This window comes from Protopterus annectens, chromosome 1.part2 (assembly GCF_019279795.1).
Source record: "Protopterus annectens isolate FY-2018-M chromosome 1.part2, PAN1.0, whole genome shotgun sequence".
In the NCBI taxonomy this organism is placed as follows: Eukaryota; Metazoa; Chordata; order Ceratodontiformes; family Protopteridae; genus Protopterus; species Protopterus annectens.
This window is the reverse complement of record NC_056727.1, coordinates 952558110-952582197: the sequence shown is the minus strand read 5'-3', so window position 1 is coordinate 952582197 and position 24088 is coordinate 952558110. Positions and strand designations below refer to the sequence as shown.

At 42.3% G+C, this 24088-nt stretch overlaps 1 protein-coding gene across 1 annotated transcript in view; it reads right to left on the bottom strand.

Moving 5' to 3' along the window:
• Positions 1-24088, bottom strand: part of LOC122792184 (microtubule-actin cross-linking factor 1-like) — a gene marked incomplete in the record, with an annotated part of 3579694 nt that overhangs the window by 2771556 nt on the left and 784050 nt on the right. The window contains 1 exon segment of the mRNA XM_044059907.1: positions 7485-7574. Coding sequence (XP_043915842.1) covers positions 7485-7574 — 90 coding nt within the window.

Sequence of the window (24088 nt, the reverse complement as noted above, 5' to 3'; positions counted from 1 at the left end):
AAAGGTTATTACTGCTTTGTTTAGAGCTTCAGAGCAGTACTGCCTCAGCAGTGCAATGCAGCCCTGGTACTATGATTCCCTTATACCCATGTTCACATAATGACAAAAAAGACAGTGCTAAGCTTTGAGCCACACTATACACTTTTTTTTATTTAATAATTGATCATCTGAGTTAAAATTACTCAATAGGATGCATGTCTGCTTTAGATACTGGTTGCCCACAACTGAGCAAGTGCGTGCATGTGTGAAGCACAGGGGGAAGGAACGGACTCAGCATATCTCATTGACTGTTGGTCATCATTTGAGATGGGATAGGATCAGACACCCAAATCAGTAAAGGACCATTGTCCAGGTCCTCACACCATAGAAGGAAGCATGCTTATCAGACTGCATAGAAGTAAATAACTGATAAAAAGTATAACAATGAATTCAAGGTCTGAAAAGGAAAAAAAGCAAGACAAACAGTTGGATGGCCTTGAATTATGACTCATTTAAGAGATTTCACAGGATTACCATGAATGACAGCCTATTTACAGTAATCCCGGGCAAACTAAAAAAAAAAAAAAAAATCAAAAGGCAAGTATGAAACTGACCAGAAGGGAAAAGCAAAGAGTAACATTACTTGCAATGCATTAGTGGTACAGCGGAAAACCAAATGTGTGCCCATGTTCTCATGAGCTTGTCTGGGGGCATAGTGAAACAGTAACTCTTAACCAATAATTACCCTCCATAGGAGTGCCTCATTCTTGTCATGAAAGCACAATAAGCACTCCAAACTAAACTGTAGTCTTCAAGGGAGCTGGACGTGTGTGTGTGTGTTGGGAGGGGACAAACAAATCCCATCTGAATAACAGCTTTGGCTTTCGGTATTCCAGAGTCTTATGAGACTCCAGCTGACATCCACAAGATGCAATGACTCAATTTTTGGGGAGGGGGGCTCAGTCTTCTATCCCTAGTTTCTGCTACAAAGTAAAAACTGCAACAACTTACTGAGGAAGAAGAAAGAGGAATAACAGCAGCTTCAGAGCTGGCAAGAAAACCTGATAATCTAATATTCAAAATAATGGAATACACAAGAAATAGAGGCACAGCCTATGTCTACAACATCAGTGACATGGCATCAGAAGCCTGAATGGGGAGACCTGACTGTGTATTGGCTATCCCTCTTCTCCTACGGCACTGCCCTGCAGACTGGTTGGCCTGCAGGACTAAGTGAGGAGACATAGACAGCATGGTACCGGTGTCCACTTCCATTGCTTATAAGCCATAGTCCAGAAGACAAATAATCACAATACAGCTTAAAAAAAAATAGAAGCAGCACCTATGGACAGAGAACTGACATGCATTATATTACACCGTCTGCAAACTCTGATTCAGTTTGTGAACCTGAAAAAATTGACAGCAACTGTTTTGTTTCAGTACTTCCTAGATAAAAATCACAATAAAAACTGATATTGAGTACAAAGCTGCATCACTGTACAGTATCCTAACAGTATATCTTGTATCATAAAGTTAAAAGTGCACTCACAAGTCTTTGCTTTCTGCAAGTGTCCACCGCATGCTAAATTAGTCACATAGGATCCTCAAAGGGAACCAAAGGGGTATCATTCAAATTGTTGTGGTGCATCCGTGTCATACACATGTACAGCTCCCATGCAATGAAACTGCCAAGAATCTACTTTTATTCAAGTGCATTCCTGCTTTAAAATGTGATAAAGATGGCCTCCGTGCTCTTACGTGATACAAAACCACAAGCAACAAATGCTGCGTCTAGAAAGATAATCCAGTCTTCACTTGACCCATTTCTATCAAAATAATTAGAGGTTTATCAGTAAGGTAGAAGGTCAAACACCTCAATTTATGAAAAGGCAACCGTAAAGCTGCTCAACTTATGGATACTTACTGCCGAGATTTTTTTTGTAATATTTAAATGTTTTCTTACTTACAATTACGTTTTGTGTATCTACGTAATTCACAAATAGAAGCACCATTTCTGCATCTCTTCAGGCGGTCTCTGATGACATTCCACGTGTACAACACTGTCCATGTCCTCAGTAGGCAAACAAGATATTACAAGAGTAGGATGAGCCTGACAGCTGAAGATAATCAACCAGGTCTAAAAGGTCCCTAGCCTAGTAACGGCTGCCAGCTCACTACTCTACCCTGGAACTGGCAGCTCTGTTTTAAGTTAAGCAAAGATACCAGCTTTCCAGTTGGTGAGCACTATAAACCACGTGTGGTCAAGTCAAGTCACCCTAACCAGAAAAAAGCAAGCTTACCTACTGCTGAAGTTTATTCCCATATGGCTACTACCAATAAACATGAATTCCTGCATGGAAATGAAGGCATAGCTCAACTGGTATGTAAACATTAAATGACTGATATGATGCAGTGCCAACTATACACCTGCAGAGGGAAGCAGAGCAGTGAGATACGGCAATGCTGCCTCATACATATTAATCAAACAACTGCTGGTTTGGTTTACTTAATGTTCAAACAACCGCAGTTCACTAATGAACCTAGGTCATTCAAAGGGATAGTGGCTTACACAAGTAAACCCTAACTCAATAACCACTTCACTAGTTATTTAATTTTAATTATTCGTTTACTGGGTAGGTATTGCTCAAGCCACAACCCAGCTAACAAACACAACAAAAATTTTACATATCACACAGTTTGAAGTTAACAACCAACATATTTTGGCAGACATGAAAAACATGCAAGCTACACCTAGAATAATGGGGTGAAGACTGAAACCTACACCCTGGAGTTGCAAAACAAAGAGCTTAACAAAGAGTGTTGTGCCCATCTTAGATCTGCTCCCCTAGAGATTTTGATGAGATGAAAATACTAAAAAATTGCACAAAGAAATCATGTGAAATTGCAACCCTGTACGTGCATGTGTGTGAGTGGGATATAACGAACAAAACAGGGAGGGGGCTGTACTCCCAAAGTTTCTGGACAAGTGACTAACAGGAAGTTAAAACAGGAATTAACCTGCCACTAGCTTAACTCCTAGCAGACAAACACGGTTGCTCATCAAGCTGCATAACTAGGGGAAGGGAGAACCTCCAAAATTAACTAAATTGAGCAGAAAAGTGAACAGTATCAAAAGTATAAGAGGTAGCGACAGGAAGGAATTGACAATCAGACTGGATTATACGATCCAAGTACACAGCATTAGCACTGATGGTTTGTTCTTTACATTACTAATCAAGGTGGAACAGCCACCTACTCCTTCATCCTCATCTTCCTCACACTCCTCGCTGCTCTGACGGCACCAGGAAGTTAGTTTCGCCACACGCAGGCTCTTCAGTTCAATGGGTTCCTTGTGAAATGGCAAAGTTATGGTTATGGTAATGAAAAACAGAAAACAAAAAAGGAAAACTGCAACACCAGCAAAAAAATAAAATAAATAAATAAAATGAAAAAGGAAGGAAACTACAGACATGATTAGTCACAAATGGAAACAAAATAAAAACAGGAAGTTTTTTAACATCTTGAAAGCATGTAGTGTGTGTTACATCTGGGTCAATCTATTGCTTGATAGGCTGGTAGGCAGAACAGCTAATGCAGTAAACAAAACTGTTAAACTGCAAAGCAAAGTTACTCCCTTTGTATGAAGGAAACCAGTGGGGCACACAAACAATAGGAGTGGAACTGCAGCATCAGCTGTAAGGAGAAACTTAAGTGTTGCAGCAATTCCTAATTAAGATTACACCGTGCCTTATGGAAAGGCTGGTCAACAAAAGCCTGGTGAACTACTTTCTGCCCTTTCTCTCTAACTATACCACAGGAAATACTTTCTGACTTCACCTTTCTGTTGTTCACAGACTTGCCACTTCCTTGTGCAACTTTTCTGAGATGTGGCAGAGACTGACTGCAAGACATCAACGGTATTGTCTGCATTGCCTCCGACTTCTGATTGGCAGCTGTACAACTTCACTAGTCTTGTAAACTAAAACTTTGTCATGTACCTTTCCCCATCAACTCGTCCTTCATTACTGTGTTCTTAGAATTCATGGGGAAGGGGGTTTCTCCTCAAATTTTTTCAACAAAAGATTACTTGCATACATCTTTATGTCTGGGAAACTCTCTTTTGCAGAAAAATGAAGTTTGTTTTTTCTACAGGTACTGCAAAACTCGATTTTAAAAACTCCTCCTGAATGTGGAAATCTAACAAGTATACCAGCTACTGCTCTATTTTAATTAAAGCATTTAGGCAGTATGTAATTACATTATCCGGAGTAGTCCACTGAATGCAGAAGGTGTTATAAGAGGTCTGGGAACACAGGTTGACAGCAACCTCTCTTTTGATCACCACATTGCCACTGTGGTCAGAAAGTCCTTCTATGTGGCACATCTCATTACTAAGGGTTTTGCATCCAGGAAGAAAGAGGTCATCGTCTCCCTCTACTCTTCCCTCATTAGCCCAATCATCAAGTACAGTGCCCCATTTGGCATGTTCCTCACTAGACACCTGCAACAACTGGAGAGGCCGCAAAAGTACCTCACAAAGATGATCCTAGGCCTTAAACACTTGTCCTATATGGACAGACTCAGAAAACTCCAACTATTCTTTGCCTCATTTCGCCTACTTAGAGGCGATCTCTGCTTGACTTACAAAGCCATGTCTGACCCAGCTAGGCTAGAAATGCTACATCTAAAGAAATCCGAATCCCTCCACACCAAACGCTCCAGGGACCTCAACCTCATTACCACAATCAACAGAACATACTGGAGGGACAGGTTCATAACCCACAGACTGCCCATGCTATGGAATAGACTTCCCATATATATCAAGCAGAGCACCTCGCTAACCCTCTTCAAGAGAAATCTTGTTGAGTGGATGGGAAACAGAAAATTCACTCCGGGGATAACTCCAGTGGCTCTACTCGACAGAGGCACTGGGAACTAAGGTCGGGTGGCTCGATGCCAGGGTAATCCTATGGCTAGGCTTGTAAAGGCCTCAGGGCCATTAGCCTAGTACACACTTATGAAACTATATGTGATACTTGGGCTTAAATGTAAAGCCGAGACAATTTGCAAAGTAATTAAGAAATTGCAAACCTGTTACACTAACAGTTTGGCAAATAAATAAATAAATATATAAATGCACTACATATTTTTGCCAGACAGTTAACAGGTTGACAGTTAACTAAACTACTTCACAATTTTATTGGCATCTCAATTAACCAAAAATTGTATCTATTCTCTCAATGATGTAATTACATACATTCTGTTAAGTTTTTAATAATACATTAAAACAAGAGGTAAGCTTCAGCATTGGGGGAGTTTTTAAAAGTAATTTTTAGTGCAGTAGTTTTTTGGGGAAAAAGAACACATCTGCACAAGATCTTTAAAAACAAAAAACTCTGCTGGACAACTGTGCAAGATATGCTGCTAATCATTCCAGATGTTGACAAGACCATCTTACCTCCTGATCTCCACAACCTAGAACAGGCATCACCTTCCTACAAACTACCTACAGGGAAATTAATGCACCCATACTATAATGTTCCCCCCATCCCCTCACACCATATGTTGGGCTGCCAAGAGCAAACAAAGGCTTCACTTTATCTTATAAAGTTACTGTGTCCGGTTGGCTGATTTTGTGGAGCTATACTGCTGACTCTTTTGGTTCAAGATGCAGAATCACTTGCTAGGCCAAGGGATTTCATATAGTTAACTAACAAATTCATGCAATTTATTTTAACGCTTTCTTGCCAGCTGCAGTCTGCCACCCATATACTTCAGTCTCCACAATGGCTGACTATTACATGAAGTTATGTGGTGGCATAAGAAAAGGAATTTTCTAACCAAGTAAGCAGCCATATGTGCCAGAACCTACCACTGATACAGGGGACAGCCAGTGAAAATAAAACGCTATTTTGTTTTATAGGTTTGACAATCTTCAATGTTTTTATTGGAGCTAAGGACATAAAGCGATGCTTGTATACACATAACTAGCCAAACATACAACTTAACCAGTCCGCTACTTCAGGGAAAGAGCATCTGTGATATTGTAACCTAGGGCATGGAAAATGATAAAGGGCCTGCTATGGGAGAAATCATAGCAACTACTGACCATCTCTTCTTCTTGTGAGGGAGGGAGAGGGCCGCATGTCATACAGGACTTGTGCAGCAAAAAGGGTTTGGTCCTTTTTACTAGGAGCCAGCTTGTCAAAATACCATGGCATTGCGTGGAGGGGACTGCACCCCCAACTTAAATATGCCAAACACTAGGGCCACACCACTTCTGAGAAGGGCAATATTGTAATCTGGTACTTTTTTGAATGAATGCATGATTAAACATGCTGCGCCATTGCCAAAACTGTGCAGCTTTCCTGTTCAAGAATGTGCTAGCACATTCACATGAACCAACAGCGCACACAGTACAGCATAAGAATAAACACAGCCAGATTGCAGGAAAAAAAAAAGATGGGCCACCCTCAATTTGAGAGTCTCAGTTACTTCTTGTGGACTCTCATGTTTCAGTGGCCTATTGATATGGAAAGCTGGCAGAATCCTGCATGGAGAGATGCAGGATGCAAAACCCACTGGAAAGAATGAATGATCCCAGCTGGTGTGCAAAGACAGAAGTTCACGATCATGTACAGCTGATTGATTTGAAAGGTGAGAAAACTTAAGTTATTCATAAGGGTATGACTAAAGATGTATATTGCTAGGCATTTTATGGTCCCTGTGATTGCTTGCATAGTATGTTCCTATATTCACCAGGAGATTCTGGCTATAAAAAGTGCACTAATAAAAGTTACATGACATGATGTGAAAACTGCCTCTAGGTGATGGTCACAGTTGAAGTGGCACCTTGACCTCATGTGCAAAATAGGAAATAGGGGGTTGATGCTGATTGCTCTGACAAACCCAGATTGTAGTCTCTATTGAGGATGATTTCATGCAGCAACCTCCTTTGAAAGAAGCAAATGCTACCTGCAGGATATATCGTCCGTCTTCCTAGCCGACATGGATTCAGTACAGAAATCTTGCAAGAAAATGCAGCTGATGCACTGACAGTCACCTTACCCCTGCCACTGTACAAGCAGTAGTTCTCCTGTCCTACCTCTGCCTCAATTCCAGCTCATCATGTCTACTCAGAAATCTATGGCTGTTAAGTTTGGCATCTTTCCCCACCAAATCAAGCTACAGTATTCTCACAGTACACAAGTACATATGCCCTGAATATGATGCAACATAGAGCAACTCCACCCCAAGTCAATCAAGGTACACCTCTATGACCTCTGACAGAGAGCTGTAGCTTGTAGCAACTTAAGCATTCTGCTATTTCTGAGGTATGAAAAAACAATTATATAATGCACATCTTGATGAGAATGTAAAAGGGCAAAATTAGCCAGAATTAAAGTGTGCAAAAACTGTTGATGGAAAAGGTGAATGTAAAATGATTATGGCACTGTAAACTATAGCCATTTAGAATCTACAGTCTTATAAATAGGATTACTTACCAGTTTAACACCTGAAAGAACTTCCAGTAACAAAATCAGGTTATGCCCATCTCGAAGATCTTCATAGAGATCATTAATATGTTTCCGCACCTGAGAAATGCAAAAAATGTAACAAATTTAAATATAATGTTTAACAGAGTGAAAAACATGTTGAAAATTTTTTAACCCCAATTAGTACAATAAAATATGTATTTCTAATACAGGAGTGCAGCAAGAAACTTCAAATTTCTACAACATGCACCCATTATGCTACATACTCTCCAAAGCAAAATAAAAATGCAGCTGCATTTTCTTCTATGTACATACATATAAATAAAACGATAAAGCAGGAATCACTTCAAAGGACTGCCTTCTCTAGTGACACTGGCTCACTTTTACAAACATGAGAATATTTTATTACAGCTTGGTGAATTGACCTCCACATGCTCCAACTCACTGTAGTAAAACACTAAACCGGAACATACAAGACACTGGCTAAATCTTTATCTTACAGTATAACTTTATCAGCAAATGGATAGTGGCAGCAGTTTTTTTTTTCTTAATTCTGGTGCTTATACACAGACATCAAAAAATTTCAGATCCTGAAGTCTATAAAGGGTAATTTTTAATGGTATTACAACAGGAAACAATAGTCATTTCTGTATCTAGCTCATATGATTCTTGCTAAACATATCTACATTTGGACTCCTCAAAAATGCACTTCAAAACCTTTAGACTAAGTTCTATATTTTTAAACATCTTTATTAAACATGACATTAAAATGTGACATCTGTACTTGTACAGTAATAGAAAATACAGCAAACCATACTAACTTCTCTTGCATCTTTCAGTACACAGTTTAAAAACTCTAATTCACTTCAACGTTACATAAATGGCTCAGTTCCTACCATCTCTTAAATTTCACTCTTCCTCCTGAACATTATTCTGCATGTACTGTTCCCACAATTTCCATTTTTTTCCTAAGTAAAAAATGACAAGATAATCCTATCCAAACTAGAGTTTTCACTGTGTAATTCCTTAAAGCCTCTGGTAAAAGAGGACAGTGGGATATATGCAAATGACCACTTAAGGACATCAGGTGTTTCAGTTATAAGGCAGTTCTGAATGTTCATGATATTTTAAGTCTGTTAATGGAAGACTGAAACATGCATGTCCACAGCTAGTGGGGACTTTATTGGCCTGAACTTGCCCATTAACAGACTTAAAAAGAAAGTCATGGGCATTCAAAACTGCCATAGAGCTGGAATACCTGATGTCCTTAAGGGTCATTTGCACATATCACATTATCCCAAGAGGTTTTAAGGACGCACAGTGAAAACTCTAGCTTGGCTAGGATTTTCTTGTACTTTTTACTAACTAGTTTGGCTGTGTGTCTTGTTTTCTCTTTTATTTATCTCTAAGTGACATACACTTTCCCTTTTCTAAGGACTTTTTCTTGGTACTTGAAAGTACTGTACTGGTCTGACACCAGCAGAGGGCACTCAAAGACTCAGAAAAGCTGCTACTGCAGTTATCAGAATAAACACTACCACCATTCACTGTGGTCCAGAGTGAAGAAAGTACAGTTGTGTACACTTACCATAAATGCAGATGTTAGAGTGTATTCAATGATGCAGTGATTACATTTGGGTTATTCTGCTTGTAGTAGCCCTCAGTCGGCCTGATTAACAAAGTCTTGGGTTCTGTGTCGGTTGCTGTCCCTTCTTCCAGGACGTCAGGTCGTCAGGGGTATAAAACATGCAGCAGATGCCATTACATCAGTTTTTCTTGCCCCAGATGTCAGTTGCCTCCCTAATGGGAAGCCATAAAATCTATAAATATACAAGGTTATACCTCCAACAAAAAAACAAATACACCAAAAAGCTTTTGAGCATAGTAAATGAGAGTAAAGGCATAGCCAAAAGAAATCAGGGGGCTGGAAGGAGGATAACCAGGACTGCAACAGTGAATACACTCGAACATCTACATTTATGGTAAGTGTACACAACTGTACTATGTTCTTCGTGTTTCACTGTTGCAGTCATTACATTTGGGTGGATTCCCAAAGCTAAGGATGGGAGGAGGAATTTAGATAGCATTAAGACCAGCTATAAGGCCCTGCAAGACTGCAGTGGCAAAGCCAGCTCTGGATTTAGAGAAAATTGGCAGACGGTAATGCTTGGTGAAAGTATGTACAGAACTCCAGGTAGCAGCTTCTAGGATGTCCCTGGTACGGACACCTCTGAGAAAGGCTGTAGAGGTAGCTGCAGCCCTGGTTGAGTGGGGTCTGATCCCCTGCGGGATAGGTTTTCCATGGTGCTTATAGCAGAAATTAATGCAATGGCCTATCCATTTGGAAATGGTTTGCTTTGAAATAGCCTTCCCCTCCGCCCCTGCAGCAAATGCCACCAGAAGTTGTTCAGATTTCCATTAAGGTTTAGTCCTGTCCAAGTAGAATCTAAGCTGTCTGTGCACATCTAAAGAGTGCAGTATATGTCCCCCTTTGTTCTGTGGATTAGGAAAGAAGGTTGGCAAATGAATGGGCTGATTTAGGGCCACACTGGATACCTCCTTGGACATGAAGGAGGGATTGGTCCTGAGGGACACCCTGTCTGCATGAAAGATGATGAAAGGCTGCACTGCCATAAGGGCCTATAATTCAGATACCCTTCTTGCTGAAGTCATTTCTAAAAGGAAAGCTGTTTTCCAAGAAAGGAACTTTAAGTCTGCAGTAGCAGCTGGCTTGAAAGGGGGGAGAGTGAGTTTCTCCAATACAAAGTTAAGGTCCCAGGCTGGAGTTAGAGCTCTCCTGGGGTCGTAAGTTTTTGGCCCCTCTGAGGAAATGCTTGAGCAGTGGATGAGTAAAGAGGGGAGGTTCTGTGTTATAGTGAGCTGAAATGGGTGAGGCATGAATTTTGATGGAGGAGGAGGACAGGCCCTTGTGAGGCATCTCAGTTAAGTATTGTAAAATCTGAGGTAAATTGGTCACTGCTGTGCTCATCCCTTGAGATTGGTTCCAGGCACAAAATCTTTTCCATTTTTCAGCATAAGATTTTCTAGTACTAGGCCTCCTTGCCTCTAAAATGATATCCATCACTGGTTTACTGAGGGATGGTAAAGGAGAGAGATTAGGTAATTAGCCAGGCTGCTAGGTTCAGTGTTTGAAGCTGAGGGTGCAGAATCTGGTTCTCAAGCTGAGACAGTAGGGTAGGAGTCTGAGGCAGGGGCCATGGGGCCAACAGTGACACACTGCGCAAGAGGGGGTACCAGTGTTGGCGTGGCCAGACTGGTGCAATCAAAATCGTCCTTGGTTTGTCTTGTTTGATCTTTAGTAGTACTTTGCAGAGCAGAGGCAGAGGCGGAAAGGCATAAACTGATAGGTTTTTCCAGCTGAAGGACAAAGCATCCACTTTTCAAGCTTGTTTGTGGGGAGTCCTTGTGCAAAATTTGTCCAACTGATAGTTCTGGAGGGGAGGTAAACAGGTCTATATTTAGGCCCCCCCCCCATTTGCTTGTCAACATGTTGAAAATCTTTGGTTCCAGTTTCCATTCGTGTGGGTCCATGAGGTTTCTCCTTAGTCCGTCTGCCAGTGTAGTTTTCCTGGCATGAATTGAGCTTGTAGATGCACTTGGTAGCTCAGGGCTGTGTTCCACAATGCCATGGCTAGTCTGTGGGGGGAGGGGGGTAAGAATGTATCCCCCCTGCTTGTTTATGTACCACATAACAGTGGTGTCCGTCTTTACCATTAATTGTCCTGGAAGAATGTGGTCCTTGAAGGCTGTCAGAGCATACTGTACAGCTAACATTTCTTTTTGATTGATATGCAGGTGCATTTGACTTGGGTTCCATTTGCCCTGAATGCAATTCTCTGCCAGGTGAGCCCCCCATGCATAGTCTGATGCGTCTATTGTTAGGGTTTGGGCGGCAGGGAGTAGTGGGAATGGTAATCCCTTGTTTTGGTGGCAGGCCTCTGCCCACCAAAGGAACTCTAGGCATAGGCAAGGTATAATAGGAATCATTGCTTTTAGATCCTGAGAATGTTGACACCATAGGCTTTTTAGATACCATTGAAGTTTCCTCATATGCAGTCTTGCATATGGAATTAGAAGAATGCAGGAGGCCATGAACCCCAAGGCTTGTAGTATTTGCCTTGCAGATAGCAAGGTTTTTGTGGCCACTTGTTTGAAGTAGGCTGTCAAATGAATTTGCTTCTCTGGCGTAAGGAAAGCCATCTGGGAAGTTGTATTCAAGCTTGCTCCCAGGAATATAATTTGTTGACAAGGTACCAGGTGTGATTTCTTTTCATTTATGGTGTACCCCAGACAAGTTAGCACCCTTTGCACAAAGGCCAGATGATTCAAAACTATGTCCTGGTTTTCTGCCTGAATTAGACAATCGTCCAGGTATGGGTATATTTGAATATTTCTTTGCCTGCAAAATGCAATGAATGCAGCTAGGCACTTTGTGAATACCTTGGGCATAGTAGATAAGCCAAAGGGCAGTGCAGAGAACTGATAATGCGAGTAGACTGCTTTGAAGCGTAGGTATCTTCTGCAAGATTCCCTGATTGAGATGTGCAAGTATGCTTCCTTTAAATCGTGTTGCCAACCAGGCATCTTTGCCTAGCATAGGGAGTAACTGGTGAAGAGTCAGCATCTTGAATTTTGGAATCACCAAAAAGGTGTTTAGAGTAGACAGGTCCAGGATAGGAAGCCATGAATTGTCTTTTCTGGGTACCGGGAAAAGTCTTGAATAGAAACCTTGTCCTTTTTCCTCTTCTGGTACCAATTGAATAGCCCCCATGCTTGAGAGAGAAAGTACTTGCTTTTGGGCCTCTGCCCATTGATTTGGGGGTAGATCTGGCCACCCGCTTGGTGTTGGAAACATGTGGAAGTGAAATCTGTATCCCTGGGACACGATATTTAAAACCCATTTGTCCTGGGTAATGAGCTCCCAGTTCTTTGCATGAAGAGCAATCTTTCCCCCCCAAAGGGGCAGTCAGTTGAGAAGTGCTTGGCAGTTTTAAAAAGAAGTCATTGAGACAGTTTTACCATAGGGGGGGGTTTTACTACTCCCAGATTTGGAAGTGGAGGCCCCCCACTGCTTAGTCCTGTGCGTACCCTGGGACTGAAGCCTGAGAGCTCTGCTGGATCTCAGTTTGGTCTGAGAAGGTCTGGAAGAGGCAGGAAAGGACCAATTCTTGGAAGGCCAATGCCTACTAAACCTTGGAGGTTGTACTTGTAAAAAAATCTTTAACAATTTGCATAGATTTAGCTTTTTCCTCCATCTTTATAAGAACAACTTCTGCCTTGTTGCCAAGCAGGCGGTCCTGGTTTAAGGGAGCATCCAGTAATTTCGCTTTAACATGATCTAGCAAGGATTGCTCCCTTAAGCCAAGCATGCCTTCAAAGTACAGACCCAGTTACAGCAGCCCTGCAAGATGCCTCTAGTGAATCAAAACCACAATGCAAACTATGTTTTCCAACTTGTTCAGCTGAATGCAGTAAATCCTGTAAATCCTTATTTTCAGCACAATCAGGAATCAACATAATTTTCTGTTTAAGGAATCCAATAATATGCTGCTGATACTTTAACATATGAAACTGGCAGTTTAAGGCCCTAATGGCCAAAGTTGCAGAAGTGTATACCTTCTTACCCCACCTATCCAGCATCCTGGAGTCTCTATCAGAGGGGGTACGATTTTTGGTAGTAGTAGCTTTAATGCCCTTGGGTCCCTGTAAAATGGATTCAGGATCCGCAGTAGGATTTTTAAAAAGGAACTTATGAGAGTCAGGGACCCTGTTATATCTATCATGTTTTCTGGGAGCAGGAGGTAAAGAGTCAGGGGCCAAGCTAGATTCCGAAAAGGCATCATCAACTGTGTCTAGTACAGAAGGTATGGCTAAAGGCCTGTGCTGGGGCAGGAGTAAGAAATCCCTAAGCCTCTTTCTAGAATCAGAAAAAATCCTGACTTTTCCAATGAAAATGCTCCCCGAGGGTATACAAGGTTTCACCAAAAGAAAAATCCTCGGGGGGGGGGGGATGCAGAGGGAATAGAGTCTTCAGCATCAGAATCCTCATAGGCAGAGAAGGGTAAATCCTGGTCATCAGAGGAATCCGAAAATTCAGAATCCTGGTCAGAAGTATCATAAGCAAACTCAGTCCTAGGTCTCTTAGAGGGGGAAGGTTGGCCTCCCCTGATTAAAGTAATAAGGTCTTCAGCCATTCTTGTAATTTTTTAGGCATAGAGGCCTGGCCATGCAGTCTGGCCGTCAGTTTTCTAGGCATGGTTCAAGTTTTAGGCCTTGAAGAAGAAGATGGCTTCAGTTTAATATGCAAGTCAGTAGGCCTGAATACACCCTCAGAAGCCGCTGCCTGCACAGCAGCTCCGGACTCATCCAAGGTAGAGACATCTGCAGGTTCCACAGTTAAAGCATCTCGCGGCATACTGGACTCCGAATGGGTCTCAGTAGAGGTATGCAAATCTGAAGTAGTGGGTATCAGGGGCTGCGAAAGCGCCTCACTGAGTACCGGTGAACTGGCGACTGGCTTAGGAGAAGCGTTGTCGGCAATTTTGGACCTCGGTGGCCTGTCTCTGTTTTCGGAATGTTGGTAGTCAGATGGCTTACCGAAGACATAGCGGGATAATTGAACCGAGCACCAAAATATTTAGAAGCATAAATATACAGACGATGGATAGTTCATAGTTTAAATAAGGCACAAAACCGACAGCAAGGTACGTCATGGTCAGGACCTAGGCAAGGAATACAGTACGAATTAAAATCTTTATGAAGTATTTGCTTTCCAGAAGTAATGCAATTATTTACTTTTACTGACATCAGTTTAGAGCAAGAAAAAGTTTCCCAAAGGGGTACTTATCTTTTAGTTGAAGACTTTGGTTTTGAAACTCGAAAAGGAAAATTTCATGAGTTGAGTTGGCCGACCGGCACTTGCGAACTGTTTCTGCTTCAGGCACTGCACAGCAAGAAAGACTGATATATTGGCGTTGGCTGCATGTTTTATACCCCTGACGACTTGACGTCATGGAAGAAGGGACAGCAACCAATGCAGGACCCAAGACTTTGCTAATCAGGCTGACTGAGGGCTACTGCAAGCAGATAACCCAAATGCAATGACTGCAACAGTGAAACACGAAGAACATCTGCAGTGTCATCAGAAAAGCAAAAGTATGTTAGTTCAGATTTCTTAAAAACTGAAAACTACTGTAAGATTTTAAAGGCACATAACCTAGGTAGTGACAAACTTCAGCCCTTGATACATTAAAGATCATGTTTTTTCCCATCACTGACACTTCCTCCCCTCATCTATTCATCCTCTGCATCAAACTCATTTGCCACTAGTGCATAGCAGTATAACCAGTGCATTTCACTCCATCAGGTCTAGCTATAAATATACAACAGCACACGTAAATAATGTTTAAAAAAAACTTACTTTATCCTAGTTTTATTTTCAAGATGCAGCAAATCAACAAAAGTCACAAGAACTGAAAAACGTCAGAACTGGAATGGGTTGATTCATGATGAAAGAAGTACAGCTCTGTAAGTTAACTTACCATTACAGTAGATGTTCAAATAGATCACTACTGCAGTAGTCAAAATTATATTGGATATATCCTATCCAAGGATTCTGGACATCCAGCTAGTCAGCAAAGCTTCAGGCTCCTTTCTCGAGTACCATAAATGAGAATACATGCCAATATAAAATGTCCACACTAGGCACCTAAACTGAGAACTTTACTGCCCTAAGTAGGGAGGCTGAAGCTTAAAGCTCCAAAGGAATTGTGTCATATCAGAAGAGAAAAAGTCAAGAGAGGGATACCACACCTTGGCCAAGGAAAGTGTAGGGGAAAAAAAAAGAGGGGAGATAGAGGGAGGCTGCTATTACTGAAAAGAATGATCTAGTCGAAGATGAACTGCTACAGTAAGTGAACTTACAGCACTGTAATATTTTCTGCATTACATCACTGCTGCAGTTGCCATAACTATATGGGATGATTGCCGAAGCTCAGGAAGATGAGTCAGATGGAGAAGGGTTTGAGTCTAGGAGTCCCTGCAGAATAGCTCTAACAATATCTGCTATAGCTCCGAAAACTGATTTAACTTTCTAGTGCTTAGTGAACATGTGCACTGAGGACCAAGTAGCTGTCTCTAAAATAGATCGTCCACCTCTTTTCAAAAAGCCAGCTTTGGTAGAATGAGCCTTAATATTCCAAAGAGCCTTTTAACATGGTTTGTGCAACAAAACTGAATAGCAGTGTGCCACACCTAGAAATGATTGGTTTACATGCCATAGTTATATGCCACTTTTGCTTATCATCATAGGAAACAAAAGGAAATGGCGTCGGCTGATGCTTATGTACTCCAGCCGCTCTGACGTTGGAGAGAAATGCGACATCAGCCGACGTCGGACCCAGACTTTGGAATCCAGCAGACCGAGGGCTGCCTGAGGCAGGACAACCCACATGTTATGACTGCAGTTGCATTCTTGAAGGACATCAAAAGGTTGGGTAGACTTTCTGAAATTTTAAGTCTTGTCCAAATAAAATCTTAACTGCTTATGGAAGCAAAAAGTACAGAAAATTATTTCAACCCTGTTTTTTTGTTTCAGTCTAGAACACAGAGCACAGTGTACCACATCTTGCTTCACATGGTATAAGAAAATTTTGTGTAGTTATCCCCTCCTAGCTTATGAATATTCTGTTGATAACCACATAGTCTATTATGTCCAATATGTAAAACAAAAATGTGTATGTGTAAGTTATTTGCCTTCTGTTAAACTATGCATATACTGAATACCTCACTGTGTATCAAAGTTTACTTTCATAACTTACAGCCATATAATTGTTCAATGTTCCTTCTGATTCTCCTGTTCTTACTCCTGTAAATTGTTTTATGCTGAAAATAACTGTTCAACAAATTCTATTATCATGTATATGGTTTTGGAGCTATTCTCCCCCGGGCCTCCACTGAAAATGGGCTACAACAGCCCAGTGGACTTTCCTGGTTAACAAAAGCAAATAAATAAACACAGGGAGATAAAAAATCAACTGCCTATGGAAGTAAAAAGTATGGAAAATTCTTTCAAACCTGTTTTTTTGGTTTCAGTCTAGAACACAGGGAGCTGAATAGTTTGGTGAAGGATAAGTTTACAAACAACCATGGGCATAAAGGAAGGGTTGGTTTAAGACTTACTCTGTCCTTATGTACGATTAGAAAAGGTTAACTAGATATTATGGCCTGCAATTCAGAGATCTATCTAACAGACATCAGAGGAATGACAAAACAATTTTTCAAGCTAAAGATTTCAGAGAAGAACTAGATGCAGGTTCAAAAGGAGATATTTAACTTTTCCAGCACAAATTGTGGATCCCAAAAAGGTGTCACTTGTTTTCTAGGTAGCATAATATGTACCCTTTTCAAAAATGGTTTAAGTTGAGTAAGGAAAAAAGGTAGGATCCAGTGGCGGACACACAGTAATGGTCAAAAAGTTAACTTGATAGAAATGCACACAAGGCCTGAAATGAGTAATTCGTATAGATACTGAAGAAGCAAAGGAGCTTGGGATGGGTCTTGTTTTCCGTTATGGCACCAACTACAAAATCTTCTTCATTTGGTTAAGTATGATTTTCCAGTAACAGGTTTCCTTGCCTCCTGTAACACATGTTGCACCCAATTCAGAAAAAAAGGTGGCCTAAGTGGGATCAAAAAGTTATTACCCATACAGTTAGATGGAGATTTTTAATATTAGGGTGGATGACGGATCTCTTGCCCTGTCTGAGCAAATCCACTTTATGAAGTAACTTTTGATAATTGTCCCCGGCCAGATGCATGAGAAGGGAGAACCAATGTTGTATAGGCCCAAAAGGGAGTCACCAGAAGCATCTTTTTTTAAGTCCTTCTTGATCTTTAGGATGACTCTGGATACCAGAGAAAAAGGGGGTGGGAGCATAAAAGAACACTCATGTCCAAATGCAAGCTGTTCTGATTTAGCTGTCTGTTGAAACAGGAGGCAAACAGATTTACTTGGGGATTTCTCCACAGGTGGACAATCTCCTGGAAGACCTCTGAATGAAATATCCTGGATCTGCTCACAGAGTTGCTACTATTCTGCTCTGATGAACTGTATGTTACCTGCAGAGTTAAGCTATGCTAAAATGTTTTCTCCCAGGCAATCAAAGCTCTCAATCAGAAGTACTCTTGAATACCATTGCACTACTCTCACCACAGGAAATTGGCTACCTGTAAATAGCAGGGCTTCTCTCCTCCTTAATATACTCACTTATGAACTTCTTAGCCAAAGACACTGCTCTCCTCTGCTCAATAAACTGTATGTTAAATTGTGCAACCACTCTCACCAAAAACTCAGTTTTCCTCTTGCCAGACTTTCCTTTACTCTTGCCTTCTGTAAAAAGATCCACCTTACTGGTACTCTGGCTGAACCCATCAAATTGGAAGACAACTTCATCTTATTCAAGAAGTCACTCCATTCGTGCATGCTCAAAAAAAACGTGTACCTGCTTCAGAGATGGTTAATTATACTTTAATGCTTCCTCTCTGTTATACCCCTTCTCTACTTACCTGTATTAGTTCCATCAACTCTTTGTCTGCAAATCTCATCATCTCCCTCCTACACAATTCCTTTACCTATCACCAGTTATTTAGACAAAGTAAGGCAAGTCTTCGAAGTATATGACTGAAGGAAAATTCATTAGCTTGCATGTGCATTTCATAATTCTCTGCATTCCTCACCATAATTGCGTACTTCAAGAATGCACCTGCACTGGTAAAACCATCCTATTGCTTACATCACAATGCGTTACAATTTCAAAGAATAGTTGTGTGAGAGCTTACCACAACCTTAGATGTTCTTCTCTTCCATGTTGCAGTATTCATTACAGTAAAGAGGTTGCTGCCTGCAGTGCCGACTTCCGGCCAGTATACCAAAGTCTTTGGTTCAGGAGGGTACGTGTGACATCTTCTGTCAGAGCCATAAACTGATATAGGGTATAAAAGTGACATCTGCATGTACCCTCTTCAGAATGAACTGCCGCATACAGTAGTACTCCTGGAGGTTTAGAGAGGGTCATAACAGGGAGACCCTTGAGACTCACATGCAGACTAGATCATAGGGTACTAGATAGGCTGTCTGTAGTGGAGAAGTTAAGGGAGTGGGTGACTGTCCCCACAGGTAAGTAAAAGTATATTAGACAGGTAAAATAGAAGTAGTAGGAGGGAGGGACTGAATAATGCAACATGGAAAAGAAGGACATCTAGGGTTATGGTGAGTTCTTATATAACTATTCTATGTCCTTCTATTCTCATGTTGCAGTATTCATTACAGTAGGGAGAGTACCAGAGCTTTTAGATATGCACCTGGGTGGAGGACTGGGGTCCCTGGTCAATAAGACCCTGAAGAATAGACCTGGCAAACCCAGCTCTAGCTCTGGAGGCTAGGTCCAGTTTGTAATGTTTGGTAAAGGGGTGTACCGAAGCCCAAGTAACAGCTTCGAAAATTGAGGCGTAATCAACCCCTTTGAAAAAGGCAGCTGAGGAAGCAGCTGCCCTGACTGAGTGTGATTTGAAATCTCTGTGTAAGGTTTTTCCATGATATGAATAGCATATGCCAATTGAATTAGAGATCCATGCAGAAATTATCTGTTTGGAGACTGCCTTCCTTAAAGCCCTAGGGTGGAAGGAGATGAATAGCTGGTCAGACTTTCTAATAGGTTTGGTTTTGTCTAAGAAGTACCTCAGTTGTCTATGGACATCTAGAGAATGAAGAGTCCTCTCTCAGTGGTTTTTAGGGTAAGGGTAAAAAAACAGGGAGATTGATGGTCTGGTTTAGTGAGAGTTCATTGACCACCTTAGGTATTGAAGGAGGGGTTAGTCCTGAGGGCAACTCTGTCCTTGTGGAAAATAAGGTAAGGAGGGGTAGCCATAAGGGCTTGTATCTCTGATATCCTCCTGGCTGAAGTAAGGGCCACTAGCAGAACTGTTTTTAGGGTGCATAATTTTAGCAATACTGAATGTGCTGGTTCAAAAGGTGGTAATGTAAGTTTTTCTAGGGCAAAATTCATGTCCTGAGGGGGGTATAGGCTTTCAGGGGTGGTGGTAAATATGAAGTACCCCTTTCAGGAAAAGCTTGACCTCCACTTTACAGGCCAGAGGTGGCAACATGGGCAAACAAGCACAGATGGCAGATAAATGGACTTTGACTGAAGAATAAGTTAGTCCTGGGTGATGGAGCTCACATAAATAGGAAAAGACCAAGGGTACAGGAATAATCATAGGGTCTTGGCTTTTCCTCTGACACCACCTGGAGAATCTCTTCCATTTAGATACATAATTTCTCCTGGTACTAGGTTTTCTGGTCTCCTGCAGAACATTGAGTACGTCATCCTCTGAGTATAGGTGTCTGAAGGGGATTAGAACCTCATCACCCATAAGGTCAGTTTTAGACTGCTCACCTGAGAGTGTAGTAGGGATCCCCTGTCCTTTGTGAGCAAGTCTATTCGGTGGGGTAACCTGTGATGATTGCCTTTGGTTAGTAGATACAGAAGGGGGAAACCAATGCTGTCTTGGGCAAAAGGGGGTCACCAACATGATTTTGGGTTTGTACTGGATTTTCAGGATGACTTTCTGAATCAGTGTGAAGGGTGGGAAGGCACAGAGATACATTCCCTCCCAAGGAAAGGAGAAGGCGTCCACTTAACAGGCTTGCGGTTGTGGATCCCTTGTGCAAAACCTGGCCATCTGTCTGTTCTGGGAGGAGGCAAAAAGATCTACTTGTGAAATACCCCACCTGTGGATAAGATCTACGAATACCTGTCTTTGAAGCATCCATTCGTGAGAGGGTGATGAAGTTCTGCTGAGCGAGTCTGCCATAACATTCCCTGTAGAGGGAATGTACACTGCCACCTGATGAATCTGGAGTGATGATGCTAGGTTCCAGATCTGGGTGGCTAGTCTGCAAAGATGATAGGGTCTTGCCCCCCCCCCCCCCATTTATGTACCACAGGGCAGTCATATTGTATGTGATCACTTTCAGGGCTCCTGGACATAGAGCTGACTTGAATGTTTGTAGGGCTAGAAGGAGTGCCCTCATTTCCCTGATGCTGATGCGGTCCTTTTGCCTTAGTGTGGACCATTTTCCCTGCATGGTGAATTGCTTCTGGATGTGTAGAAGCACTGCACCCCAACCAATGTCTGATGTGCCTGTGGAGACTTGTTGCAGGGGGGCTGGGACCTGTAAGGGGGTTCTCTGGTTGAGGTGGATGGCAGAGATCCATCACTGAAGTTCCTTCTTCAGACACTGAAGTATGAGGAGGGGGGTGTCCAGGGGAGGAGAGTGTTGGCTCCATAAGTTATTCAGGATCCACTGGATTTTCCTCATATGGAGTCTTGCCAAGGGCAACATGGATATTAGGGATGCCATGTTGGCTAACATTCTTAGGAACTCTAGTGCTGGCAAGGAGGTGAGGATGATAAGTTTGCTTAAGTATAGACAAAGGTTCAGCATCCTTTGGTCTGGAATGAAGGCCTTCATTTTGTCTGTTCTGATCCTGCATCCCAAGAAAACCAGGTCTTGAGTGGGGTTAAGGTGAGACTTTTCGTTGTTTACAGTAAACCCAGAGTAAGTCAGGGTGGAGATCACCTGTTGTAGGTGGTGTAGAAGGACTTGGTGGTCCTGATGAAGGATTAACAGATCATCCAGATATGGGTATATTTGTATACTCTGTGTTCTGCAGTGAGCAATGAAGGGTGCTAGACACTTTGTGAACACTCAAGGAGCAGTGGACAGTCCAAAGGGCCATGCAGAGAAATGAAAATGCCAGGAACCTACTGCAAAGCATAGAGATTTCCTGTAATCTGGGTGTATAGGAATGTGGAGGCAGGCATCCTTCAAATCCAGAGCTACCATGAAAGCTTGTGTAGGTATGAGTGGTTGGAGCAAGGGCAAGTTAATCATTTTGAAACTGGGTACCTTGAGGAACCGGTTTAGGAAAGATAAATCCAGAACTGGCCTCCATGGGGTGCCTTTCCTTGGTACCAGAAACATTCTGGAGTAAAAGCCTTTGTTTCTTTGTGGGGATGCTACATGCTGTATGGTGCCCTGAGCTAGCAGTTGATGAATGATGGGTGGGAAAAGATGAACTTGGTTTGCTGGAGGTTGAGGAATTCCACCAAGTCATAAGGTATCCCCACTGAATGACTGACGGACCCAGTTTTCTGTTGTGATTTTCTGCCAGGACGGAAGGGAGAGGGTGAGGTGAAGGGATAAGGGGGTGTTTGGGCTTAGACATTGAGAGCCACAATGAAGGTGGTCTGGTTTGGTCAGACTGGCTCCGAAAGGGGGTGGTTGAAGGGGTGGATGGAAACCTGGGAGTAGAACTTTTCCTAGATGGCCTATGTCCCTTTGACTAAGGAGCTGGGTGGGAGGAGTGCCTCCTGACAAAAGAAGCTCTTTGTGGATAGTTTCTGTGGTATCTGGGGATGGGAAACACCGCAAATGTTTAAGGTTCTGAAGTTCTTTTCCCTTTTCTTGGAGGGATTTATGAACATCTGCTGAAGACTGTCCAAACAGGGCTTTATTGTCCAGTGGGGCATCAAGTAGTTTAGTTTGCACATGCATAGGAAGTGGCTGAAGTCTCACCCAGGAATATCGCCTCAGCACTGAACCTGATGCAGCAGATTTTGAAGAGGCTTCCACAGCATCATAACTCCACTTGGAGTGCCTAGTCACTTGGGATGTTGTGGACAGTAGGGTTTTAATAGATGAACCAGGAGCCTGAGAGAGGAGGGTAGAAGCCTTGGAAATGGTGTCCAGAACATACCTAGCCATGTGTGTTTGGTAGTTGAGAGCTCTTATAGCCAGAGAAGAGGAAGTATACACTTTCTTCCCTAGTCTGTCCATGAACTTGCTGTCTTTATCAGTAGGGTATAGAGCAGCAGAAGGTACTTGTCTGGATGTTTTATCAGCAGAGACTGCAATAACTGCTGGGTCTGCTGGTGGATGTTTAAATAGGAATTGGGTGTCCAGAGGGACCTTGTAAAAATGGTCAGGACATTTAGAGGCTGGGGGTTGAGAGTCTGGGGCCTGTGAAGCTGCCATGAAGGCATCTTGGAATGCAGGTAGCAAAGGGGGCACAGCAGAGGGGGACGGCTGTTCCATTTGCAGCAAGTCAAAGTACCATTTCTTAGTGTCCGAGACCTGTGAGGCCTGCTACTTAAAATGTTTCCTTATGAGGGAAATGGTGTCTCCCAAGGTGAATTCTTTATCAGGAGACTCAGGGGTGATGGGATCCTCTTCCTCTGGGATAATAAAATCCTTGGGAGAGTCTATTTGTGATCCATAGGTTAATGATTCCTCAGAAACCTCTAAAGGAGGTCCTGAAGGGGTAGCAGCTGGTGGTTGTTGTCTGCAAGGTCTGGAATGCCTTAAAAAGACTCTGAGAAAACTTCCCATCCAGGAACAGGTTGAAGCTCAGTGATGTTTTAGGTATTTTTTCTCTTCATAGGGGCAGAAGGCTGAGAATGAGTAGGAGCAGACGTCTGGGTGGACGGTAGTGTAAGAGTAGCGCCTTCTGACTGTATGAGCAGTGGTTCCCCTCCACCATCAGGATCTGATGGCTGATTAACCTCAGGGGGCGTACTCAAAGTTTTCACCATCCTAGCTTTCATCAAGGTACCCAGGCCGGGATGGGAAACTGAGTTCTGGAAAGATCCAGGGCTTTCATCCGCCTCAAGAATCTCTCCAGATGCCTGAGGCGCAGCATGGGAATCTGGCCTGATTTTCTTGGCCTTCTTCCACGGTAGCTCCTACTCTACCCTCCATACCGAGACGCTGGAGCCTTTGATTTTCCAACTATAGTTTTATCACAGCCAGTCGGCTGCGAAGAGTTTTAGGTATGAAGGATTTGCAAATGGGGCAAGATGTATGGTTGTGGGCCTCACCTAAACAGAACACAAACTTTTCGTGCATGTCCTTGTGAGGAATTTGTCTCCCACAAGCACACTTCCCCTTTCTAGTGAACATGTATGCCTTGGCAATTAACAAAAGACAAGGAAAACCCAACAGGATACTTGTCTGCAGTGGTTGATTGTAGTGGTCGTCTGAGAAATAGTGATCTGCTTCCCAAACTGGAGTCCGACGTTCACTATGGCAGAAAAATTCTGAAGAGGGTACGTGCAGACGTCACTTTTATACCCTATGTCGGTTTACGGCCTTGACAGAGGACGTCACATGTACCCTCCTGAACCAAACAACTTTGGTATACTGGCTGGAAGTCGGCACTGCAGGCAGCAACCTCCCTACTGTAATGAATACTGCAACATGAGAATAGAAGGAGATGTATTACTAGCACATTAGCACATGGCTATCATTTTGAATGTTTACGTTGCTATTTAACTTTCCTTGTGCTTTTAATGCAACTGTACTTGTGGTTTTTTTTTTTTTTTGTAATATTTGCCTTTTGATTTATACTTTTATCTTCAATGTATTGACTTTCTCATGTTTTTTCTGAATGGATCTTGTTTTTGCCACTTTGGCCGCATTCATGGCTGTAAAGGGTCCTAAGACCAGTCCACATATATAGTTGACAAAC